Here is a 22,830-nt window from a genome sequence, read left to right as displayed (position 1 = left end):
TTTCCTCGTTTCATTTACACCTGGAAATAACAAGAGAGGTGAGTCGTCCTGCAAACACTAGAAGCAATTAATGACGCCCGATATGAGGAGGAAGAGGAGAGCGACGCTGGTCCCAGGGGTGAGAGTGTGGCTGAAATACAAACAGCCTGCAATGGTTTCTGGGTAATTAACAAATTGTCCTGCTTTCAACCACATATCTGGAAACACTAGAAGATCTCAGACAGAACATTTTGTATTAAATGGAAGTTGTAGAGTACAAAGGCAGAGATAAACCTTTGTGAATAATGCAGAGAACCTCCACCAGTCTGTCCTCACTGGGGTTTTTTTTTGTTTTTTTGTTTTTTTCAATAGAGCTCATGGAGACGCTCTGAATGTCAATGACACTCGGGATATGAGGCTTCGATCTGATAGCATGCAATTCATCACTGTAAACATTAAATAGACAGACAATGGGGGACTTGTTATTGCATTAGCATAAATGAGTGGCGGGCTCGATAAGGAACAGACTCCCAGTCAAACACAGCATCTGCTGAAAAACGTCTGACCGGATCCTGGAGAGACTAAAGTTTGTTCTTAAAGGTGAGGGAGACGACACAGTTTCACCGCCGACCATCAGAACTGATCCATAATAATTCGGACCATGAGCCGAGGCATTAATCAAGTGATGTGAGACAGACGCTGCTCTCGGCCCCCGCTGCAGCTGTGATTCTAACCTGAGGGGTTTCTGACTGTTGACCTTCACCATCGCCCTCCAACCTTCTCCACAGGGTAAATGGTTGGTGGATCTAATTTGGTTTTTAAGTCCAGATAATGAGTCAAGGCAGTGCACACTACACTCCATTCATCATGTCGGAACACTTTCTAAGAATGAAACGAAACTCTAACTTTGTAACATCTTTTATTTATACCGGCTTAAAAAGGACAAGAGCTCTGCAGCGTTTCCTCTCAGAAAAACGTTGACTGGTCAAATGGAGACTCACTGACAAACAGGCCTTTACGTACAGAGGAAAATATAATGTCAGTCGGTTCCATAGTGTAGCCGTAAAATAACGTAAGTCCATTCCATAGCACGCCTGCCTCGGAAGCAGAGAGTCCAGGGTTCGATTCCCAGAGGAACCACATGCTTGGTGTTTGTAACACAACAATTTCCCAAATATTAGATCAATATAGTACAATTTTGTTTTATTTTTACATGTGAGTCTTTTCAGCCCATGTCAGCAGCAAAGTATGTATTTATTTGGTTTTCTACTGAATCACCTCCGTCCTAAAGTCAAGTTCTAACACCCAATCAAAGGTCATGTGTGATTAGACATGTCCCTGCCTCCTGTTATTAGGCAGTAATTGTATTTTTCTGTACTTGTGCCACTGAACCAGTTGGTGGGCAGAAAACTGCAATATGTTGGCCACAGAAAAGGCCGTTTATAATTGGCCAAAAAAAACCCAAAATCCTGGAACTACACAGTTCTACTCACCAACGGAATATAAAAATAAAAAAGACCTTAAATACATTTTTAACAGCTACATTTGGTCCTTAACAACTTTCAGTTCTCAACAATAACTATGATGTTATTATGAAGCAGCGTTAATGTGAGGGGTGTGTTTTGCCTCCATGTTATTTGACCCACCAACCACTCATTACTAGGATTCACACAAGTGCCACCATTACCATTTTCCCCCATCAACATCTGGTCACAGCGTCTCGCCGTGAACAGCCAGGTTCGTAATTAACTCTCTGGTTATAACTAAGATGACCCCAAACACCAGGCCGCGCTGGAAAAACAACTCATTTTCCCACTGAATTCTCATTAGCAGGCGGCGCCGCCACCGCAGCTCCCCGCGTACCATCCTCCCTCGGAACTGTGAAGGTGACACAGCAGTTACAGTGGACTTTGATGGGGCACCGGGGAGCTGTACTTCATATCACAGGACTGCTTCCTCTGCAGAGTAAAAGGTTTCAACAATCAGCAGCTGCAGCCTTCTGGGAGGGGGAGAGAGAGGGAGAGAGAGAGGGAGAGCAAAACCTTCCCTCTCTCTGGCAGGGTGAGGTGTTTTTTCTCCTCCATGATTTCCACATGGCTGATGGTAGATCAGCTCCGATTTTCTGCCAGCGGAGGGAAGATTAACCTCCTCCAGATCGTTCCGCCCTCCACAGATAAAGCCCGGTCCCTAAATCATTAATTATTAGTGTTTGCATCAACAGTAAATTTTTCCCGATCTTCCAAACCAGCCTCGGTATCTCGGAGCGGCAGTAAAACCCGTGCTTTAATGAGTCTTTGGAGGTGGAGTTTGAGGACAACATGTCACCGTCTTATTAGACTCTGTCTGTGGACACAGGTGCACAGGCCGACTCACAGGACAGACACGGTCCAGGAAACTGCTCAGAGCCTAAGCCGATTGTCCGGCCCAGGCGTGGAACCGGCGTCCTCGCCGGGCTTCAGCGGTTTCCAGCGGCGTGATTATATTTCCTATTCACTGGGCGAGCGTGCGGCTGATTAAATCTGTATTTAATTGGATCAAATCTAGTCGTGATGGAGCGCTCCCCCCAGCGTTTAACCCACAGTCCTCTGTCAAATGAGCGGGGGGGAAATATACGGTGGGGGAATTAGAAGCGGGAAATGAATACCAATGATAGGCTGTGCTAATAGCCAAAGCGGGAGAAGTGGAACACACCTGCAGGGCCTGACAAAGAGGAATCAGGGATAGCAGCTTGTCTGTCTGTGCGCGCACCAGTACAATTGATTAGCGACTTGATTATACTGGCATCATGTCATTCAGGTCGGACAAAGACTTTTTTTTTTGATTAGCGCTTTTATGAAAATGCATTAGCGATAATTGAACAGCACTTAAAATGTTCTTTTAATCAAACCGTTAAATAAATCTGTGATTATCGCTCTACACACAAATGGAACGGGAAAATTAGCATCAAAAAGGCAAAACTTTTTCACCGTGAGTCTTGATGTTGGTATAACTATTACTTTTGGTAAAGTAAGTCATTAGCATATGTGCTAATATGATACAAAATATAATCAAATCAAACCAAAAACATACATAAAATATACCTTTAGTATATATATATATTTTTTTACCTAATTAGCATTTTAGCATCCCTCTCTTTAGGTTGTAGCTAACATCACTATATCAATGTTAGATTAGGGCTTTTGACTACAGCCACTTCTGACTCTTGTGTATGCAATAACAGTTGAACCTGTAATTTATCAATTAACCACTTGAGCAACTATTCACACAACCAATCAACACTAGGACAATGGTCCCTAACTGTGCAGCAGTTCAGGAGGTAAACAGTTATGTACTGTTACTGTTTTCACATTAGTTAATTACATTTATAGGATTGCATTGCACCGGTAATGATATTTTGAGAACGTTACCGAGTCATATTTACTACTATAAGGATATCTGGTTAGTACGGCCTATTTACTGTTGATAATAAAAACAACAGAGACATTGTGTTTAGCACGCACTTCTGCTGCCGTGGAGAACAGTATCTTTAAACGTTGCCTTGTAACAACATATCACTGGGCTTGTGCAAACAAGTAGAATATCTGCTGTTTGGATTTGTGAGTTTGCAAAGGTGTAAAGAGAAGCGCGGAGATTTATACTACAGCTCGGTACACAAACTGTGCAGCGGCTGTCACTGCGGGCTAAAACTGGTGAGCAGAGGTAAGCAGAGCAATTCAGAGGAGGAGTGTGTGACTCCTCCCTGCAGTTTCACATCCATCATATTCACTGCTCTTAGTATCTAGGTCAGGGGTGTCCAAAAATTTTTTTTTTCTTGCACGGGCACCACATTTGATAAGGTAAAAATACCCCTGGGCCAACTGCTTCTCCCCCGGTTTACCTGCGGCTATAATTAAATGGCGCACTATTGCAATGAATTTCAACAAATGTGTTCAGTGAATAACAAATGCTGGTGTTAAAGTGTTATAATGAATGGACTAGGGCCAACTATTTCAGGACAAAACTAAAAGGAAATGTCAGAGGAAAAAATAAATTAGAAAAAGTTTTGCTAAGCTAGCTAAGCTGAACATATGTTTTTTTTATAGGCAAAATTATTACTTGTCATGTGGGACATTCAAGTCATACAGCAAATACGGCCGAAATACAGCAAATAATGCTAACAAGATGTGGGACGTTCAAGTCATACAGTAAATGCGGCCGAAATACAGCAAATAATGCTAACATGTTAGCAAACAAGCATTGCAAACAAGGCTAAAAGTGTCAGTTCAACAGCACAAAGTTAAAGTAGAATTAAGAGAATCCAGATAAATGGCTGACAAGAAAAGCTTATTGTTAGCAAAAAGACATAGCAAGAATAAGCAAATAAGTATAATTGGATGCAAATTACCCACAAAATCCAACATTAATCCACGGCACATAAAAAGGATGAACACAGGCCACCAGCGTGTGTGTCTTTTTAATGATACCTCAAAGCTACAGCAGCCTCTACCTCAACACATCGTAAAAAGTTTCCACTAACAGATTTGAAAACTGCCAAAACATAACAAAACGTTAGGGCAGAAGTAGGCAGAGAAGCCAGAAAAATAGCTAGCCGTTAACCAAGATGACAGTTTGGATTTAGTCGATAAATCAAGCTGAAAGTTTAAAGTTTTAAAACCATATCAAATAGCTCTGGAAATTGAAATGCCCTCCAAACATATTTTACAAGGGCAAAAGGCCCCTTTAAAAAAAAGTGAATTTTCTAAACTACTGGCACGACATAAAAAAGAAAAAATATCTACTTTGGACATAAAAATCGTCCAAGTGCCACAATTAGCCCCTGGGCCAGACTTTGGGCACAGCTGATGTAGATCCATTTAAAAAGAGCATTTGTTTTTACAACAGTGGCCTTAAGTCAAAAAGAAGGAGTAGAACACACACACTTTCACACTCTCACACACACACACACACACACACACTGAGAGAGCAGCTGGCCGAAACACTCTCACTGCAGTAATTAAATGTTTATTGTCTTGCTCAAAGGTTCAATGCTGTTGAACGTGGGTAAAACGCCTCTCTTGCCGGGCTTCAAAAGCAGATGTTTTTCCGATAGACATCAGTGTCAGATTATTCAGTTTCTTTCTCCTTTATGGTCCACGGACGTCAGGGCTGAGGCGTGGGAAAAAATGAAAAATCTAACAATTTTACTAAAGTTTAAACAATGAAGTGAATGATTTGTCGGGGCAGGACTCGAACTGTGGTCTTCACCCTGACAAATGACTGCACTGCACCTCCCACCTCTCCTCTACGTGCTGATGCTGAATGGTCGTCTTTGTGATTGAAATCTTCTGCCGTCATTTGTCCTTCAGTTTTAAATATGTTGGATGTCAGTGAGTAGAGTTTAAAGAAATTACACTTGTGGAAATGTTGTGTAAAAACATAACTTAAATGGCCCACATGTGGGCCAGATGATGTTTATAAAGGACTTGTAGCAGTGAGACCCGACATGTGGGCCACATCTGGGAAACAAGAGCAAACGACAGTGACATGATTTCTGTCGTAGGACACAATTTTTACAACTTTACAACTACAAGGCAGGCCTCAATCCAAAGTAATGACTACATCTTAAAGGACTGGTTCCCAAAGTGGGGGGCGCTAGTATTTTATTTATTTGTCTCTGATCTGAGATATTTTTTATTAATTATTTGATTTTCCTCAGGAATTACGGTGTTCTGAATGAAGTTCAGTGGAGTTTCAAAAGGGGGCTTGAAAATTGACCACAACCAAAGGGGGGCGCTGCAGAAAAAGAAAAAAAACCACTGCCATAAAGTTTACAAAAATGATTTTACAAACCGTTTGATTCCGTCTAACACGTGTTAGCATGTTAGCATGTTAGCCTCAGCAGCTCCGGGGCAGGCGGTGAAACCGGGGCTCTATTTGTATTAACCCATTACGGAGGTCAGTGGTGCTGACATGACTGAACTCTGTGTCGTTCCACATCCATCAGCACCAACACTGAACACTTACTCACAACCTTCTTACTCTGGCCGACCTCTGTCCGTCTCCGTGGAGGCCACCGTCACTGAGTTAGTGATTAAAGGTGTCATTCCACCAGCTGACCTTGGAGGTCAAAGGAAAATTCTGGGCTAAATTACTTTGCACAAGGCCAAACCTATATTGAACGGCAGAAAATGAAGCACAAGGTTGATTGAAAAATTGATGTTTGCATTCTCCCTGTCATTGTAGTAGTTAACTGTTGAAAATAAACTGGGTTCACTCATAAATACACATGATGATGGATTGCTGATGAGCTGTGTAATAGAGAGGGGGGAGGGAGGGGGGAGGAACAAGGTTTCTGCTGACAAAGAGCAAATTTATTTATTTTTATAGATTTAAAAAGTGAGACCTCACACACACACACACACACACACCAGCAGCACGACGCCTGTGTGTGGAATGCTAATGTCCCTGGCATTTTTAAAAGTGTCGTTATCTTCCTGCCACTGCACATTACCTAGAGATATGGTTTCCTTGGCACTAATTTACCTCTTTACAGCAGACGCCAGAGGTGAGAATCACATTTTAATGGAACCATTAATTTGATCAAAAGTTCATTCCCATTGGCAAAATTAAAGAACAATAATTAAGGATTACAACCTGTTTTAAGAATCCTAAATGTCGAACCAGGATAGAGACATGAGCAGATTCTGACAGAGATTTTTTTTTTTTTCACAACCAATTAAAAAAACAGACCCTAAAAAATGTGCGTTGTTCCCATAAAACACCAGTAAAAAATGGACCTGGTTTGAGCAACAACGTCAACAACACTGGGACATGCACATACAGATGTAAATATGTTGATATTGTTTATGTTCAGGTCTCGAGAAAAAATTCAGAGGAAGGTTCTATTAATGCATACTACCTTTAGGCCCACAGGCAAAATGAAAAAATTCAGAGGAAGGTTCTACTAATGCATACTACCTTTAGGCCCACAGGGGGAGCTGCAGCCAATCACAGCAGCCACAGGTTGACAGTAAGGAACAGCCTTTAGAGCTGTGATTGAAATGACCAGAGTCTGAAGTGATCCACCAACACTGACATGTTACAGATATATATCTGTTCATACGAAGCTCCACAGAGAGGATATGCAAACTCCACAAGGAAACTCCAGGAATTGAACCAGCAAACCACTGACCTAGGTTTTTTTTAAAATAAATAATTGTGGCCTATAATCTGGCATCAGCCTGGACTGAGGTCCTACATTTAAATGTGAAACCAGTGATGTCACTCAAACCACACTATTTAGACCTCAATTCAGTTTCATGATGATGCAGAAGAGAAATTAATCAACATGAAAAATTGGCACAAAACTCTAGATAGCTGACCTTCTGTGAGGATAAGACGATTGGTCTGAAAAGACTGATTAGCCTACTTTGGCCTGACACACAAGAGGACCACACACACACCAGCATTTTCATCCCTGCTGGGTGTCTACAGGAGGTCGTCCCCACAAATGGAAACATTTTAGAAAATAGTGAGACACAGGAGGAGGACTTTATCCCCTCACGCCGTCGTCAGAACTGGGGTTCTGACAAGAATAGATGTGAGTTCGATCATCTGCAGACTTGTTTGTTTCTTTCTCAGCACAACTTGCCGTGTTTCTAATGTGAGTTCCAGGGAACAGGCCTCCTGGTATTAGACCAATTTCCACAGGAGAAATCCATCTTGTGCAGTCGCCATGTGTCAGACCTGCTCTCCCCGTCATAAACAAGGACCTGGGGCTGTGTGTGTTATTCTCGTCTCGACATCATTTACCTCTTAACAATGTGCTTCCCTGTTGTTCCCGCTGCACCACCGTCCTGCACAACCAAAGCTCTATTTACTCTATTACAGACGTCACGTTCATTTCTGCCGCTTCGTCCCAGGTCTGGTCCCAGGGTCACAGACAGGTCTGTCGTCCCCCCCGTCACTGACACTGTTCTCCCCCCATCACCTCTGACACAGGCTTCCACCAAACATGGACCTCCATGCTTTTTCTCACCTGTATCCTGTTGCAAATGAGCTTCACCTCTCCACCTCACTCTCCCTCGTTCCCTCCATCCTTCCTCTGGATAATGTTACTCTGTCCAAATATGCAATTTGCAACACACACACACACACACATTTTGGTATAGGTCTCAACATTGACAGTTCTGTCAGGGTTCAACTTCGTAACAAAAAAAAACAAGTCTGAAAAAATGATCTGATGATCTGTGTGAGAAATGTAGGAAATATAGGATGAATAAGAAGACGGACGGATGGATGGATGGATGGATGGGTGGAGTTATGGTTGGATGGATGGATGGATGGGTGGAGTTATTATTTAGTTTTTCTCCAGCCTTGCCTCCAGGCTGCTGTTCTCTCCACACAGACTGAAATAAAGGTTGAGGTCTTTAAAGATACTCTACTTCCTGACACACCATTAATATTCTTCGTACACACTCCTCCTCTCCTCCACACACACACACGGCTCCCCCTTCACTTCCTCCCCCACCTCCTCCTCCTCCCCTACCCCAATTTTACACATCTTTACCACCTTATATCTCTCTCCTCTGTCTCAGTTTTTGTTCCCTCCCCCCTGCCCCCCCAGCCTTCCCTCCTTTCTTCCTCCACCGTTGGTTACACTTTCTCTCTCTCACTTCCTCCTGGGAAGTGGCACAGAAATCCCTTTAAGTGCTGCAAAAGCAAATCTATTTATCATAACCATCTATCTCTTACTGTACGCTGCCTACACTTTGTGTGCAGTAAAGGAAACAGTTAGACACATGTAGAGGAGGGTGATAGGACGGGAGGTAAAAGGCTCATCAGCCCGTGCAGGTTCACAGAGGCGGGAGCAGCTGCAGCCGCTGCTAAGATTCCTATTGTAATTATACAATACACTGAATGTGATTCACTCAACAGCAGCAGAGCCATAAATTAAATGGAGGTAAGCGGCCGGCGGTGCCCACTCTCCGCCCACGCACAGCGGTGTGGTGGAGCGCAGCGGTCTTCGGGGACTTCCCATTGACTCCACACAAGGTGAGAATGGAGCAGGAACACAGACGGTTGGGCAAAAACATTTGAAATGACACGCTGGAAGAGAGAGAGAGAGAGAGAGAAAAGAAGCCACGGCTGCTGCTGCTCCGCCAGGCAAATGCAACAAAGAAGGAGGAAACGCAGCGAGAGGATGACCAGAAGAGACAGAGTGGGCCGAGGAGAGGAGAGGAATCATTACGCTGCTTTCACCTGCAATCAATAAAACAAGGCTGTATGCACAGACACACACACAGGGGCGGGCGAATAAAGGCAAACAAGCAGACATGAAAACACCTTAAATGACATGTAATGACTACAAGACACACAGATGGACACACAGAGAGAGAGGGAGAGAGAGGGAGAGAGAGAGAGTCCAGCAGGACATTGATATTCCATACACCCACACACAGCATGGTGAGGATGAAGGCTAATCTCCATGTGTCTTCCACTTACTACACGGTGTCCAGACACAGAGCAGTGCTGAACAACACACTTTGTTGGCCATTTTTTATTAGAAGACGGACCCTCATATCACAGTACGTGCACCGGTTGATCTCCGGACCATAAACACCTCCTAGAACCAGCTGTTCTTACCAGAAATGTTCCTGAAGTTAATCAATAAAGACATGATTGGACAGTATCTTCATTTCAAGGACCAACTCTGTGTTTGTGTCTTTCTACTGTAGTCCAGTGTCTCTTCCCGCCTCATGGGATGTTGATTTAAATATGTCACCAATGTTCACGGACGGAGACAGCAGCGAGGCTAACTGTGAGATTTTCTTCTGTTGCAATATGAGCATTTCAATCAAACACCTGAAGAGGTGCTATAGCGCTGAATACTTTAATCTCTTTTCACATTTTTTAACGACACAACGGGTAGACGAGGAGTTTACACCTCACCAAGTCACAGAGACTTAGGAAATCCACACCGTGGCCACATTGGTTTATTAAACTCGAGGGACAAAATGATGTGTTTAGATAAGATTCATTACCAGTCAAATTTATAAAGTATGCTGTAGGCCGGTCCCGTCCCCCGGCCCTATTTGGTTTTTTATAAGAATAACTATACATCATCCACCAGGTCTAAAAACAAAGCAAACTGTTGTGAAAACGTGGAAGGTCATCCTCTTCGCAGTACACTACTATTACTACTACTACTATTACTACTACTACTACTATTACTACTACTACTACTACACTACTTAACTGCAGTATCAATAACAAGATACATTTTGCAGAATCTACGTAGTGTTTTTTTTTTTTCTGCAATAACTCCTGCCTACTCTACCGTGTGGAATCACAGAGGAAGCACCAGAGCCTGAAATATTTTTACATTTTCCACAGTCGTCTCCCTTGAAAAGCTCTGCGATAAAGAGGAGCGGAGCAGGGAAGCCTCCCATTGATGAAGATTCCTGCAGAGCCCCGATGAACCACGTGTTCTCCATACAAATCCACGGCCCAGGAAACCGGGAAGAAAGGAGTGGATACATGAACTGTATGTGTAGACAGATGTAATTATGCATGTGCCGCGCCTCATGTTTTAATCATCGGTGAATTTACACATCAAGGCATCAAATGAATGCCAAATAGGTTCTTGATCCGGACCAACACGAGACCGGATTAAACGATGAGGCTGAGGATATGGAAGGCAGCGTTTGTTGCACCTGACTTTTATTTCACTTCACATCCAGGGTTGAAGCCTGAGCCGCGGCGTGACTGTGGCAATGACCGCTTTAAAACATAAAAGTGTTCCATCACTACATCCTCCCGGCGCCCAGTTGTTCCCAATAAAACGAAGGGCAAAATCAAAGCTGTCAGACGCTTTTCTCATTTTGAGATTTTATGACCTGTATCAAGACTTATTTTTGTGAGTGGAGCAAAACTACAAAATGAACCCGGATATGATTCGGACGTGTCAAAATGACAAAAGGCCCTGTTAAAAAATGTACGGCCTCCACATGTCATTTTCAACTTCCGTATTCTGCAGCTGCACAACAGCGATCGGCCATTAACCGAGAGTCAACCCTGTGAAGACGCTGGAATCTCACGGCCTGACTTCACATACAGCACATTAACATTTTAATCACCTTCATCAGTGTCATTAAGAGCTTAGCCGCAGCTTCTGTGAGCTCAGGTTAAAACGGCCTGTCAACTGAACGCTTTCATACAGGGTTTATCTTTGTTCAACTGTCAAATGTTACTCACCTGCTGCTGTAATGACTCCAACAATGGAGAGTCAGTTTAAGGTTCTATTCTAATGCAGCTATTAGCCAATCAGATCTAAGCTAGCTTACACTGATCTGAATTCACACTTCGTGGATGACAAATGATGTTGGAAACAGAATAAAGCCTTTGGATAAAATGTATCAGGAGAAAAACTATAAACGTGGATGACAAATGATGTAGAAGAATAAAGTGAAGAGTATGTTGGAAACAGAATAAAGGATAAAATGTATCAGGAGAAAAACTATTTTCACGTTACAGTTTCACAAAGAAATATATGTAATGCAATAAAATGATATTTAATCAATTACTGATTTCAATTCCCATAGTGTGAACCTTGGACCAGTTTAGTTGAACACAACTCGTATACAAGGATAGCAGGGATTATAGAAATACACACACAGATGTCCCATAGAAGAATGAAGAAAAATGATTCGCACTAAATAAATAAATAAATAAGTGAATAAATAAATAATATACATTTAAGGACAACTTCATTAAAATTAAATTGGATAATTAAAGTGCCGCAGCACAGTGGTTGGGAATCACTGTTCTACAGTATATAAAATCCTTTCTCCAAGAAGGTGTTCAATTCCATAAATCCACTCTCTAATATCTGCAAATGTACAAATGTTCACCAGCACAGCGCTGCCATTTTCCAGACAAGACTATAACCGTCTTTTTTTCCCTGTGCCGAGATTCCCTTCCAATCCAATTACATCTCACTTTCAAGCTCGGAAGACTTTGCCATCGTATTTGTAGTAAAAGAGTTTCGCTTGAAGATGTCCTGATTTAAATGTGCGCTCTAACAATATAAGAGGGATACATTAAAGCCAGCAGAGGTGGCGGTCTCTGCTGCTGAGGGGTCGAATTACTTTCACTCATTCTGGCTGTACGGAGCACTTCACAGAGTTTTCAATTTTCTTCAACATTTTCTCATTACAGACATGACGACTGCCAAAGGGTCTCAGACCTTCCTATAATTACATCTTATAGGAAGAAAAATCTCAATTATAACATAATAGCTAATTATCAGACAGGCCTATGGTTGAAAAGTGTGAAGAGAAAAGTGGAGTCGTATCATCCGCTGAGCCACGGAGGACACGTCCCACTCCTAACAACGCTGTCGTTACGCACCCGGGAGCTTCAGAGAGGAGCCCTGTCACAGCTCAGGACCTGCGGGGAATGAACAGAGGACGAGATATGACGGAGCACAAGCCCGTGTCCTCACTCGTCGCCTCTTTTTACAAGAGTACGGTGATAACTCTGAGGGCGCCTGTCGCTGCGAAATACCACCTCAATCGCCACAACCTCAGAAGTGGCCTTCTGCTTCAATAACAAAACAAATTATTTGGCCAAACTGCCGCAGACCGCTTATCGTGTCCCTCGGGGGGCCTTGTGCACCCAACAACGCCCGTTTCCCCAAATAATCAAAGTTCACTCAGAGAACGTCCCGATATCAACAGCTCTGATTTCTTCTTACACGGCAGCCATTTCCATCGCGGCAGCACTATAATTTCCCTGTAGGTGTCGACGGCCGCCGCAGTGATGACTCCCTCCGTAATGTACTGCGGAGCCAAGTTGGAAGGCCTTCTTTGTTGGGAACATTTGCATTCAAATCATTAGGTCTAAAATTGGTTCTACCTGTCTGGGATCAGGATCGTCTCCTGCGGGTTCCCCTCCGCCGCTAAAGTGCCGTTTTATATTCTCTGAGCACAAGGGATCCAAATGGCTTTTCATGGCATAACTATGTTTTTCTTCGGACTTTTTCAGATGAAAGTAGTCCTCTGGCTCGCCTGGGGTAACTCTTTAAAAAGTCCCATGACACCTTCCCCTCAGAGTCCCATGAAGAGGCTGTAATGGTCCAGCAAACCTGCCCATTCCTCATGATAATGAAGCAGAGGGGGCTTAGGGTGGGGGGAGAAAGGGAGAAAAGCCAGGTAGGAACGTCAGAAATGGAATGGATTTTGACTTTTTAGATATATATATATATTTATATAGTCAGTTGGACTTTTTAGATATATATATATATATATTTATATAGTCAGTTATAGTCAAAGTTGGGAGTTTTTTCTATCCGTATGTTTTTAACTCAAGGTTATTTAATGCTTCCTCCGGGGTTTTCACACCTAAACAAACACCACTCTTGCCTTTTTCATCAAGCGTTACCTTCACTGTGGAGTGTCTACCAAGAAACGATGCTTTCATTTTTACATTTGTTAAATGACTTGCATACATAAGTATGAAGAGAAAATGGGATTTTTTCTTTAAAGAAATAAAAGGGAGAATGAAAATCTGATTAGAGAGATGTGAAAACACACAGTTAGTCAGTGAAGATTCATATACGGAGCAGAGGTTCAATGGACCATTACAGCGTTAAAACGAAAACAAAAACAAACTGTTTTCTTCCTAGAATGCCTTCACATCACAAGTGAACTGCAGAGACCCTACAGCCAGGAGGGGGCAGGAGTGTTGGCTCTGATATTTGGCATCAGCGATGGAACGCACTATTATTTGCAGGTGCCTCAGAGGCTAATTAGTGGCAGGACAATAGAGCTGATGGATTGTTACTAAATTGCCAGATAGACGCTGTGGTACCTGGACCTGGACCAGACACACAGTTTTAGCACCAAAACCTAATCTCATTTAATCAGGTAGAGTTTCTCTAGACTTTTCTGTACCGATCTGACCATTTAGACACCGTTTAACTCCGAAACGATGAACAACAGGTGGCACCAAAACACAAATACAAACTGAGAGCATTTAAAGTAGAAGAACTGAGACACAGTTTATGCAGTGATTAAGTTACATCTTGAAGAAGATGATGGTTTTTGGATTTTAACCAAAACTTACTACTTTAATTTATTTATAAGGCCTATTTTAATTCTGTCAAACTTTTCTTCTTTTTTTATTTTTTTTATTTGAATACGTCCCATCCAAACCTGTTTTTTTCTAACCTGTCTCTTCACTAGTTTCTGCAGCGTCCGTACCCAGGCCTTGTTAAATGTGGACTTAGTTAAAGCCTCTGTGAAGCGTGAACCCGGGTGCAGTGACGCACAAGTCTGTAACAATCAATTCTCCGGCTCGCTGTTCCAAGGCGATCCTCGATCCCCAGATTCCCCGAGCCGAGCTCAGAAACACTTCACGGCAATTTACTGACACAGTGAAATCAAATTAAAAATGCATTTGGAGATTGATCACCTGATGCACCCGGATTGATTGCTGCTCGGACAGCAACATTGTTGTGTTTTGTTCGGCCCGGGTCCATTCACCTTCCCTTTCCATATAACTGTATTGATCTGCTCGCCCACTTCTGGATCCATGTGTACCATTAAACATCCTCTCAGTGTTTCTCCATCCATTTATGCGACTCGTAGCAGATTGGAGAGAGCTATAAATGGACCCCCCCCCCTTCACTTAGAGGAGCGAGAGCAACAGCATAACAAAGCAAGGTGATAAATCAATCACTTTAACTTTCTTTTCAGCATTCAAACCAATCTGCAGCATTTCAAAAGCAGGATAAACCGAATAAAGCATTCAAATCTCCAGACTGCTGTGTGAATAGACGAAGGGAGAAATACTGTATGTCATTCACTTTCAAATCACTAAATCACACATTCTCATTTAACATAACGGCATCCAGGAGGGAGAGGGAAAAAAAGACTGTCAATCTAGTGCTGTTTGAAACACTCGTACCGTACAATGAATATGAAAAAAAAATAAAAATAAATTGAATGCCACTGCATTTATATGCAAAATTGCCGAGGCAGCCTGCAGAGACGGAGCTGCCGGCAGACAGACATGCAAGTAATCAGGTAGCAAATCTGCTTGTCTCCTGTATGCTCCATTTGCCTCGAGTTGCCCGGAGCAGAAAGGCAGGTGAATGGCACTTGCTATTGTCTCTGAGCACTGGTGCACATGAGTGACCCGGGTCTATGTCCACATCAGCACGGACCCACTCTGGGGAGCATCATCTCCACCAGAAAACAGCAGCTAAAGCACATTTGGCCGGACGACCTAACTTCCACATATCAGGGGAGAAGACATGCCTTCTTTCAACCTTGCCGACTTTTGACCAACTCAATTAATCTTTCCCTCACTTCCACCATCCTGAAAATCTGCTCCTTTCCCCCGCTTTTTCCGGCACGTTCTCTTTCCATTTCGCCGGAGGTGCCTAGATTTTTTTTTTTTTTTTTGCGAAAAGCCAGATTCAATGTAGAAATACCTGCAGGCCATGTGCTCTTCCTATGAGATGAAGTCACAGACTCTCTGCAGAACTTATTAACACTTTAATTTATTGTATAATAAAAGCCTTGGTTAAATCATTCATGTCATTAAATGCAAGCCACACAAATTTGGACAGATGTTTACACTATATTTTAGCTGTAGAGCAGTTTTGGTCAGAGTACACCAGGAAAAGTTACTAGTTGGCATAAAATACTAAAAGTGTAAGAAAAAAGAAATGTTAAAAGTTAGCATGGAAAATTGTTAAAGAGGGATTAAAATGTTTTCTGTCCTTAACTTTTGTTCGTCAGGCTCAAAATATCATTACAAGTGATATGTAACATGAACAGGTAACTGTAGACAAATAAGAAGTGTTTTTCTTTAAACTGATAATATTAGACAAACAAGTGGCCTTTAGTTTTTTTAACTTTTTTTCTTACGAACTGGACCCTACGGTAGATTAGTCAACAGGGTAAAAACACGGCCCGAGGCCATTCTCTGGTTCAGATGTTTCCATTTATCAAATCTTCCTAAAACAAGAATGAAGCAGCCAAGTATGAATGTGGATTGATATCTAAAAACTTTCCCCCTTTAGGCCGCTTAGTCCTCCACTGCTCCACAGGGAACCGCCTACATGTCTCTCTCTCTCTCTCTCTCCTTCCCCGGTGTCCCACACAGGCCGACCTGCCAGTTAATGAGGCTGTGAGTGAGACAGCACCTGGACTCAACATTTGTCACCAGTGTTCTGAACCACCGACTCTCAGAGAGGCTATTTGTCAAGGTGATAATTTATTTTGTAGCACGAGGTACGCCGTGCTGGGGATTGGACTTGTTTTTGCTCCATGTCTTCTAGAAGGAACTGGAAGCCGTCACAGTTCCTCACCCTGCCCAGGTCAGGGTTGGACTGCGTCACGTGACACGCTCACAGTCGTAATTGAACAGAGGATGAAAAACAAACAGACGAGACGGTCATATGGCTGATGTACCTCCACGCGGCTGTGTCGGGTTTGATGCCGGTGTCCTGCTAAGTTATGAGCATTAGCAGGAACACTGTTTGACTAAGAACGGAGTGGGAGAGTGAGTGAAGAATCACTGTTGTATTTTTTTTTTTGTGATCGCTCTGACACAGGTTGTCCAATTATGGAGATGCAGCCTGTCTAACCAGCGAGGCCAAACACCTGATGGGAAGAGGTGGCAGGAGCATGGAATGCTGCTTGTATGTAGGCGAGGCTACTGCAGTGCACCGCTGCTCCCGCGTGCTCTCAAGATGTTCCGCATCTACCCCCTCTAATTGGCAGATGGCCTCAGATGCGAGATGATTTAATGGCCTGCGTGTGTTTTTTCCTGCCTCAGTCAGCCATTAGCGGGGACATCTGTAACGAGTTGGCCAGGCGCACTGCTGAGAGAGGAAGCTGAGAGCAACACTTTCTAATGGGGGGTAGTGCGGTCGTGACAGACTCGGGTGGTAATCAAAGCACTCCGAGCTTTTTCGCCGGGTTATGATAATGGAGATAACTCATTTTCAGTTGTCAGAAGCCGAGGAAATATGCTGAAATAACTTGTTTAATGTTGGTTACCTGACGGGAACCGCGATAAATCAGCAGCTCAGTGGCAGAAAAAAATAAAAAGTTTGTCAGATGTCAGTTTAGTGAAACGAAAATGTCAAAAATGTCTCCATGCCATAGTGGACTTTTGACAGGAAACATATGGAGAGCGGTCTGGGGACTGACACGTGGGGAAAAGGTAAGGCACAGCTTCTGGGGTCAGCTGTGTCGCTGTCAGTCATTTTCTCTGCTGGAACTGTTATTTTTGGGTTGTTTTTTTACAACAATGAAACTTGCATCACTGTGCAAAATGGCTTCTGCTATATTTTACTCATTATTGGCAATAAAATCCAATGGTCATTTCAAAAGAGTGAGAGAAGTTAACGTCGCTAACAAACATTTCCAACTGCCGCTGCGCAGCTCTTTTCTTTGTAATCCTGTAGATTTTGGGAGCTCCACCAGCTTCTACTCTGGCTTTGTTGACTAGTTGGTTAGTTATTCTACTAAGTAATGTTGGGCTTTGACCTTCACCAGACCAGAGGAAGAGTGTTATCATGCTCAGAGTCCATTTGATCTAACTCTGAGCAGCTGTGTCATCACCATCTGTGCTGGATGCTGTCCTGGAGGACCCACGTCAGGGTCTCAGGTCCAAGTTGGCCCTGCAGGTTCCTCTGGTTCCTCTGGCTCTGTCAAAGCGTCCACCCCTAACTGCTCCCTCCTGAGCTTGTCTCTACAACCAGACCAGCACCAGGGAAGGCGCCGCATCATTGAACAGGTGACGACTTCAGCTCGTTTTCTTTTGCACGTGGACAGAAAAGTGGAAAAGTGGCCGCGAGCGCGGGGCCTTCTAAAGCTTGACGGCCATCAGTATTCTGGCCACAGCCTCGGTGGATTTGTCTGCTACCTGCAAACTGGGTCAATTCTTGCATTATTTTAGAGATTTGTATCTCACTGGGAGGAAGAGGCTGGTTTTGCCCACGCAGGCATGTGGACCCACACCTGCACTTTGTCTCACTCTGTTTCCCTCCCTCCCTCCCTCCCCTCTCACTCTCTCCCTCTCTCTGTGTCATTTCCTCTCTCTCTCACAGTGATGTTCATTAATATGGACACACATTTGTCACTGCAACACATGCATGTCAATCTAAAGCCACGGAATGTGCTAACAGGCTAATAGACCACAGCAGACAGAGCAGTGACAATCATTTCAGGACACACACACACACACACGTGTACACACCCAGGCTAATTAAATCTGTAGGAACTAATACTGATGATGACATTCAGTGTGCACTTTATCAACACTTAAATGCCCCTGAATCTGACTTAATAGCCCACTCCTCCATTCATGTCACTCTGACAGGGATTAACTGCAGTCATAAATCTGAAAAAGTTTTTTTTTTTTCTGGAGCCATTCAGGCGTTAATGTGACGGAGCCGCAGCATCACCTTCACTGATTCCAACCCCCCGCGCCCCCCCCACACACACACACATCCACATACATTCCAACAGCTTTAACACAATTTCTAATCAGCCAGTGTGTGTGTGTGTGTGTGTGTGTGTGTGTTCTCTCAGCTGAGAGTCTGGGAGGTGGATGGCAGACCAGGAGCAGATGGAGGGGCCGGCAATGAGATGCAGGAAGAGGGAATTGAGGGGGACAGGCCGGCTGGTGGGACACAGAAGAAGAAAAAAAAACAAGAGAGGGACGGATATAAGCAAGTATGAGATAGAGAAGGTGAGAGGACAGACCTGTGACTGAGGTGAATACAAATAGACAGAGGACGAAGGCAGACACAGAGAGGAGAGACGGGGGAGGAGGGCGAGCGTTTGAGAAGACGGGAGATAAAGAAATGTGAGAGAAAGATGGATTCACTGATGCCTAATGAGAAGACACAGGCCCAGGAATCCACATCGATCTCTGCCTCACAGAGAGCCGAGTTTATACCTCACAGGTGGAGAGACACGGAGAGCTGACATGAGGTACGCAACCCCTGTGTGGTCGGGGGAAAGTGAGCGTAGAAGATGACTCAGTCTGTGTGTATTTCACATTTAATACTTCAGCCTGACAGTCCAGACGTACACGGCACAGATCCACAACATGTTCAGACCAGATCAAATGACTACGTGGTAGAAGAGTTAGGTTTTTATGGTGTCGACAAAAGAACAGCAGTGAAACACTCCGCTAATCCCAGCAAAGCTAATCTAAATTCTGACGGAAACCAAACAAACAAACTCTGGTCACAAGAAATCCAATTGATCCAGAAGTAGGAAGTGACAGTTAACGAAGCAAAAACAAGAGCTGATCCAGAAGTAGGAAGTGACGTGACAGTTAACGAAGCAAAAACAAGAGGTAAAAAATGCTAAATGTTTCGTGGCCAGAGGAGGAGGTGCCGGTGCACTGACCAATCAATGTCTTCTTCTGCCTATTGTTTTACTTCTTCCTGACCACAGCTCAGTCCAGATGATCAGCTGTTTCACCAAAGCCAAAGTATTCAGTTTTTTTTGCTGTATTACCTACACTAACCAGCAGGGTGCAAAGAACCGCAGTAAACTTGTTCATCAACCAACACCAAGATCTCCAGTGAAAGAGTGAAAGAGGTAATTCAAGTTCCTCATTCTATTTTTTTTCTGGCCCGCGGACCACTCACATCCAACCCACATGTAGATGGAAATTTTAATTTAATTTTGCCAAATATTTTATTTGTATATTAGCACTGCAGTCTCACAAATCATTTATCTTTAGAACTACTTAAAACATTTTTTTTTAATTCAACATCCCACTGTAATGCCCCCCCCACCCAATGAAATAACAGTAACAGTGAATCTGAGACCGTGGTCTACACTCTCCTAAGAAGTACAGCTGGGTCTGTCCATTTATTATATAAAGTCTACTCTGTGTCAGCTCTACTTATTTATGGTGAGGGTCCGTGCTCATGCAGATCTATGGGACCCTGAGCTGCACGTGTATGAATTATGCAGACTATGGCTGCTGCGCGGCAGCAGGTACGGTGACAGGAAACACACAAGTGGAAGTGTGTGTGTCTGGAAGGAGTGATGACGGCCCAAATGAGTCATTACTGTGAGGCTGGAGATGGAGATGGACTTGAAGTGAGATAGAAATCAAATATTTATGTCAGAGCCACTCTGCTCACAGGCCGGGGCAGAGAATAGATGTGTCCAACTACAGATGCACCACCGTGCTGTGACGGGATCACAGCAGTTTGTCATCAGGTAAATGTGACCTGGAGACGCTCAAGGTCAAGGACAACGACAGATACAACTTTTCTTTAGTTGCAAAGACACAAGGCTGAAAACTAGGAAGATGAAATCACACAACTGCAGCGTGGATACGCAAACGATCACTTTAACTGCCAGGTAATTCATAGAAAATTTTGGTTTTTGACTAATTAATTAGTCACGTATATAAGATAATGGTTAATCAAGTCACAACATCCAGACCAGTGTTAATGTTGTGGTAAAGACCTGTGGCTACAGAAGTAAATAGTTATTTCCACATCATGAGATTTTTGCTGTTATTCAGCAGATCTGCTGCTAACACAACTATTAGTACAAATTATTATTATTATATATAAAATATATGTCACATATACTTCAAATGATCAGCAACGGCTTTAAAATCAACAATGGATCAGTCAGTGAACAAACTGAAAACATGAAGCACTTTCACATTAATTCACCAACATCAGCAACAACATCAGTTCTTTTCCATCTACCAACACAAACAATTGTCGGCCCCCCCAACGGGTCTGCAGTCCAGTCCAGGGACTCGTTTGGACCTCAAACAGGTCTTTTCTTAGTCTCACACTGGGATGCACATTATTTATGACCTGCCATGATGAACAAACAAAACCAATAAATCACACCAGCCCCAAGTTTTGAATCCTCTCATCCTCATTTTAATATTATCCGTCTGGTGTAAATAAATGAAAGTGAAAATTAACCAAAGGATGTTTTTTACTTTTGTCTAATTTTTTTTCACGCATTATTCAATATAAAATTAACCAAAAGATGTATTTACTTTTGTCTAATTTTTTTTTCACGCATTATTCAATATAAAACACATACATTTGTAAATACTGGACGGGTTCTTTAATGTAACAACATTTCATGCATTTGCATAAAAACATAATTAGAGGTTTACGGTCCTTATGTTGTTTTTACTGAAACAAATCTGACTGCTGTTGAAAAGTTTGCACCCCCCCCAAACACAAAAGGTAAGAAAATACATTTTTTAAAAAAGGCCTCAAAAGAAAAATGGCTCCTTCTAGTGGTCAACAGAGGTTATTTTCTAAGTAGCGACTTTTCACCGGAAGTAACAAAACAATTAGAAACGCTAATTAGACTGTGTCATGTTTATTGTTTGGGGCGTTTTGCGTCTCGTTTTCTGTATTTTTTTTTTATAATAAAAATAACAATTACTATTATTAATATTATTATTTGCCGGACGTGTGTAAACAATAGAAACACGCTGCAGCAGACAGTGAGTGCCGGGGAGAAAACTAACTCCCCAGCGCATGTGTGCAGAGACAAAGAACAACACAAGTTGATAAAAAAATAATAAAATAAGAAATAATTACAAGCACTCACAGTATGTTGGAGCTGTTCCAGTACACCGCATGCCGGTTGCTGGCTCTCGACAGGTGTAGGTTGGTAAACGCCAGTGTGGTGAGGCTGAGCAGAACCGTAGTCAGAGCCATAATCCCTGCGTCTTTCTCTCCGGCTGCGCGTCCAGGTTCCCGGGTTCCCTGCTGTTCCTTCTGCTCCTTCTGTCCCACAGACAGACGCTTGGTTTCACAACATCCCAGCGGTCAATGAAGCCTTTTAGTTTTTTTTTTAGTTTTTTTTTTCAACTTCCCAGTTACCTTAACGACGGCTTGAATCAGGGAGACTTCAGCGTGGTTACGTTTTCTTCAACTCCATCGCGACCACATCCACCTGAGGTTTTCTGCACCTGTACCAAAAAATATGGCCACACTTTCGACTAACTCCTATTGTTTGACAAAAGTCTGCTTCGTACTGAAGAGACGGAGCGAGAGCCCGGGCTGTCACTGGATAAAAAGATGAAAACAAAGCAGGACAGAGTCAAAGCTCACAGCGGAGGACGCTGCTCTGGTTTCTGCTCCGCTCCGCTTTAAAGTCGCTTCCAAGACGCTGCGTCTCCCAAGGAAGGTGTGAGTGTGTGTGAGAGAGAGAGGTGTGTGTGTGTCTGTCGCAGCTCTTGTCATTATCACCACCAGCAGCAGCAGCAGCAGCAGCAGCCTCGTTCACGGCGCGCACGCACACGTATAGATCCACACTAACACAAACCCGCCCCCTGATGGTGGAGATGCGCTCACATGTCCATCTATTCTGCCGCCCCGCCCCCTCAAACACACACCGTGTGTGTGTGTTCACGGTGCAGCCATACTGATATATACATATATATATACATATTTCTTAGTTTGTATTCAGGGTGTTAGTTTGGGGAGATCTGGATTGATCTGGATTGAGACTAGGATTATATCGGTGTAGCCGTCCGTCGTGCTGCTGTGACAACCGTCTTTAATAATCTGACTGAGTTCCTACAGACACAAAATAACTATAATCTTCCTCCTGGACACTGTTCGAGTCCCTACAAAATATACATTGAAACAAATATATTGTGGAAAAACTAAATAAAATGCTAAAAAAAAACAACCCCAAGGAGCAACAGAAAAACACTGACCTCTGCCACAAAGTCCGAGGAAAGAGGGAGGGGTCAAGGTGTGGCTGGCTTTTTATATCAAAAAAATATACGTCAAGTTTCCGCCCAAGGAAGAACAAACCACATCCG

At 43.2% G+C, this 22,830-nt stretch overlaps 1 protein-coding gene across 2 annotated transcripts in view; it reads right to left on the bottom strand.

The window, feature by feature from the left end:
• The window catches only part of LOC103394525 (ephrin-A3-like), a 70,593-nt gene extending 48,325 nt beyond the window's left edge, over positions 1-22,268 (bottom strand). Inside the window, exons 1-2 of one of the 2 annotated variants that reach the window (XM_008331872.3) lie at positions 21,881-22,268; positions 21,606-21,784 (exon numbers count right to left, since the gene is read on the bottom strand). In XM_008331872.3, coding sequence (XP_008330094.1) covers positions 21,606-21,715 — 110 coding nt within the window. In that variant the 5' untranslated portion in view covers positions 21,716-21,784; positions 21,881-22,268. Of the gene's footprint in view, positions 1-21,605 lie in introns of both variants that reach the window. The other variant, XM_025065177.1, reaches the window with a different exon arrangement.
• Between the last annotated feature and the right edge of the window lie 562 nt (positions 22,269-22,830).

Source organism: Cynoglossus semilaevis, chromosome 18, assembly GCF_000523025.1.
Source record: "Cynoglossus semilaevis isolate Cse_v1.0 chromosome 18, Cse_v1.0, whole genome shotgun sequence".
In the NCBI taxonomy this organism is placed as follows: Eukaryota; Metazoa; Chordata; class Actinopteri; order Pleuronectiformes; family Cynoglossidae; genus Cynoglossus; species Cynoglossus semilaevis.
This window is presented reverse-complemented; position numbering and strand designations above follow the sequence as displayed.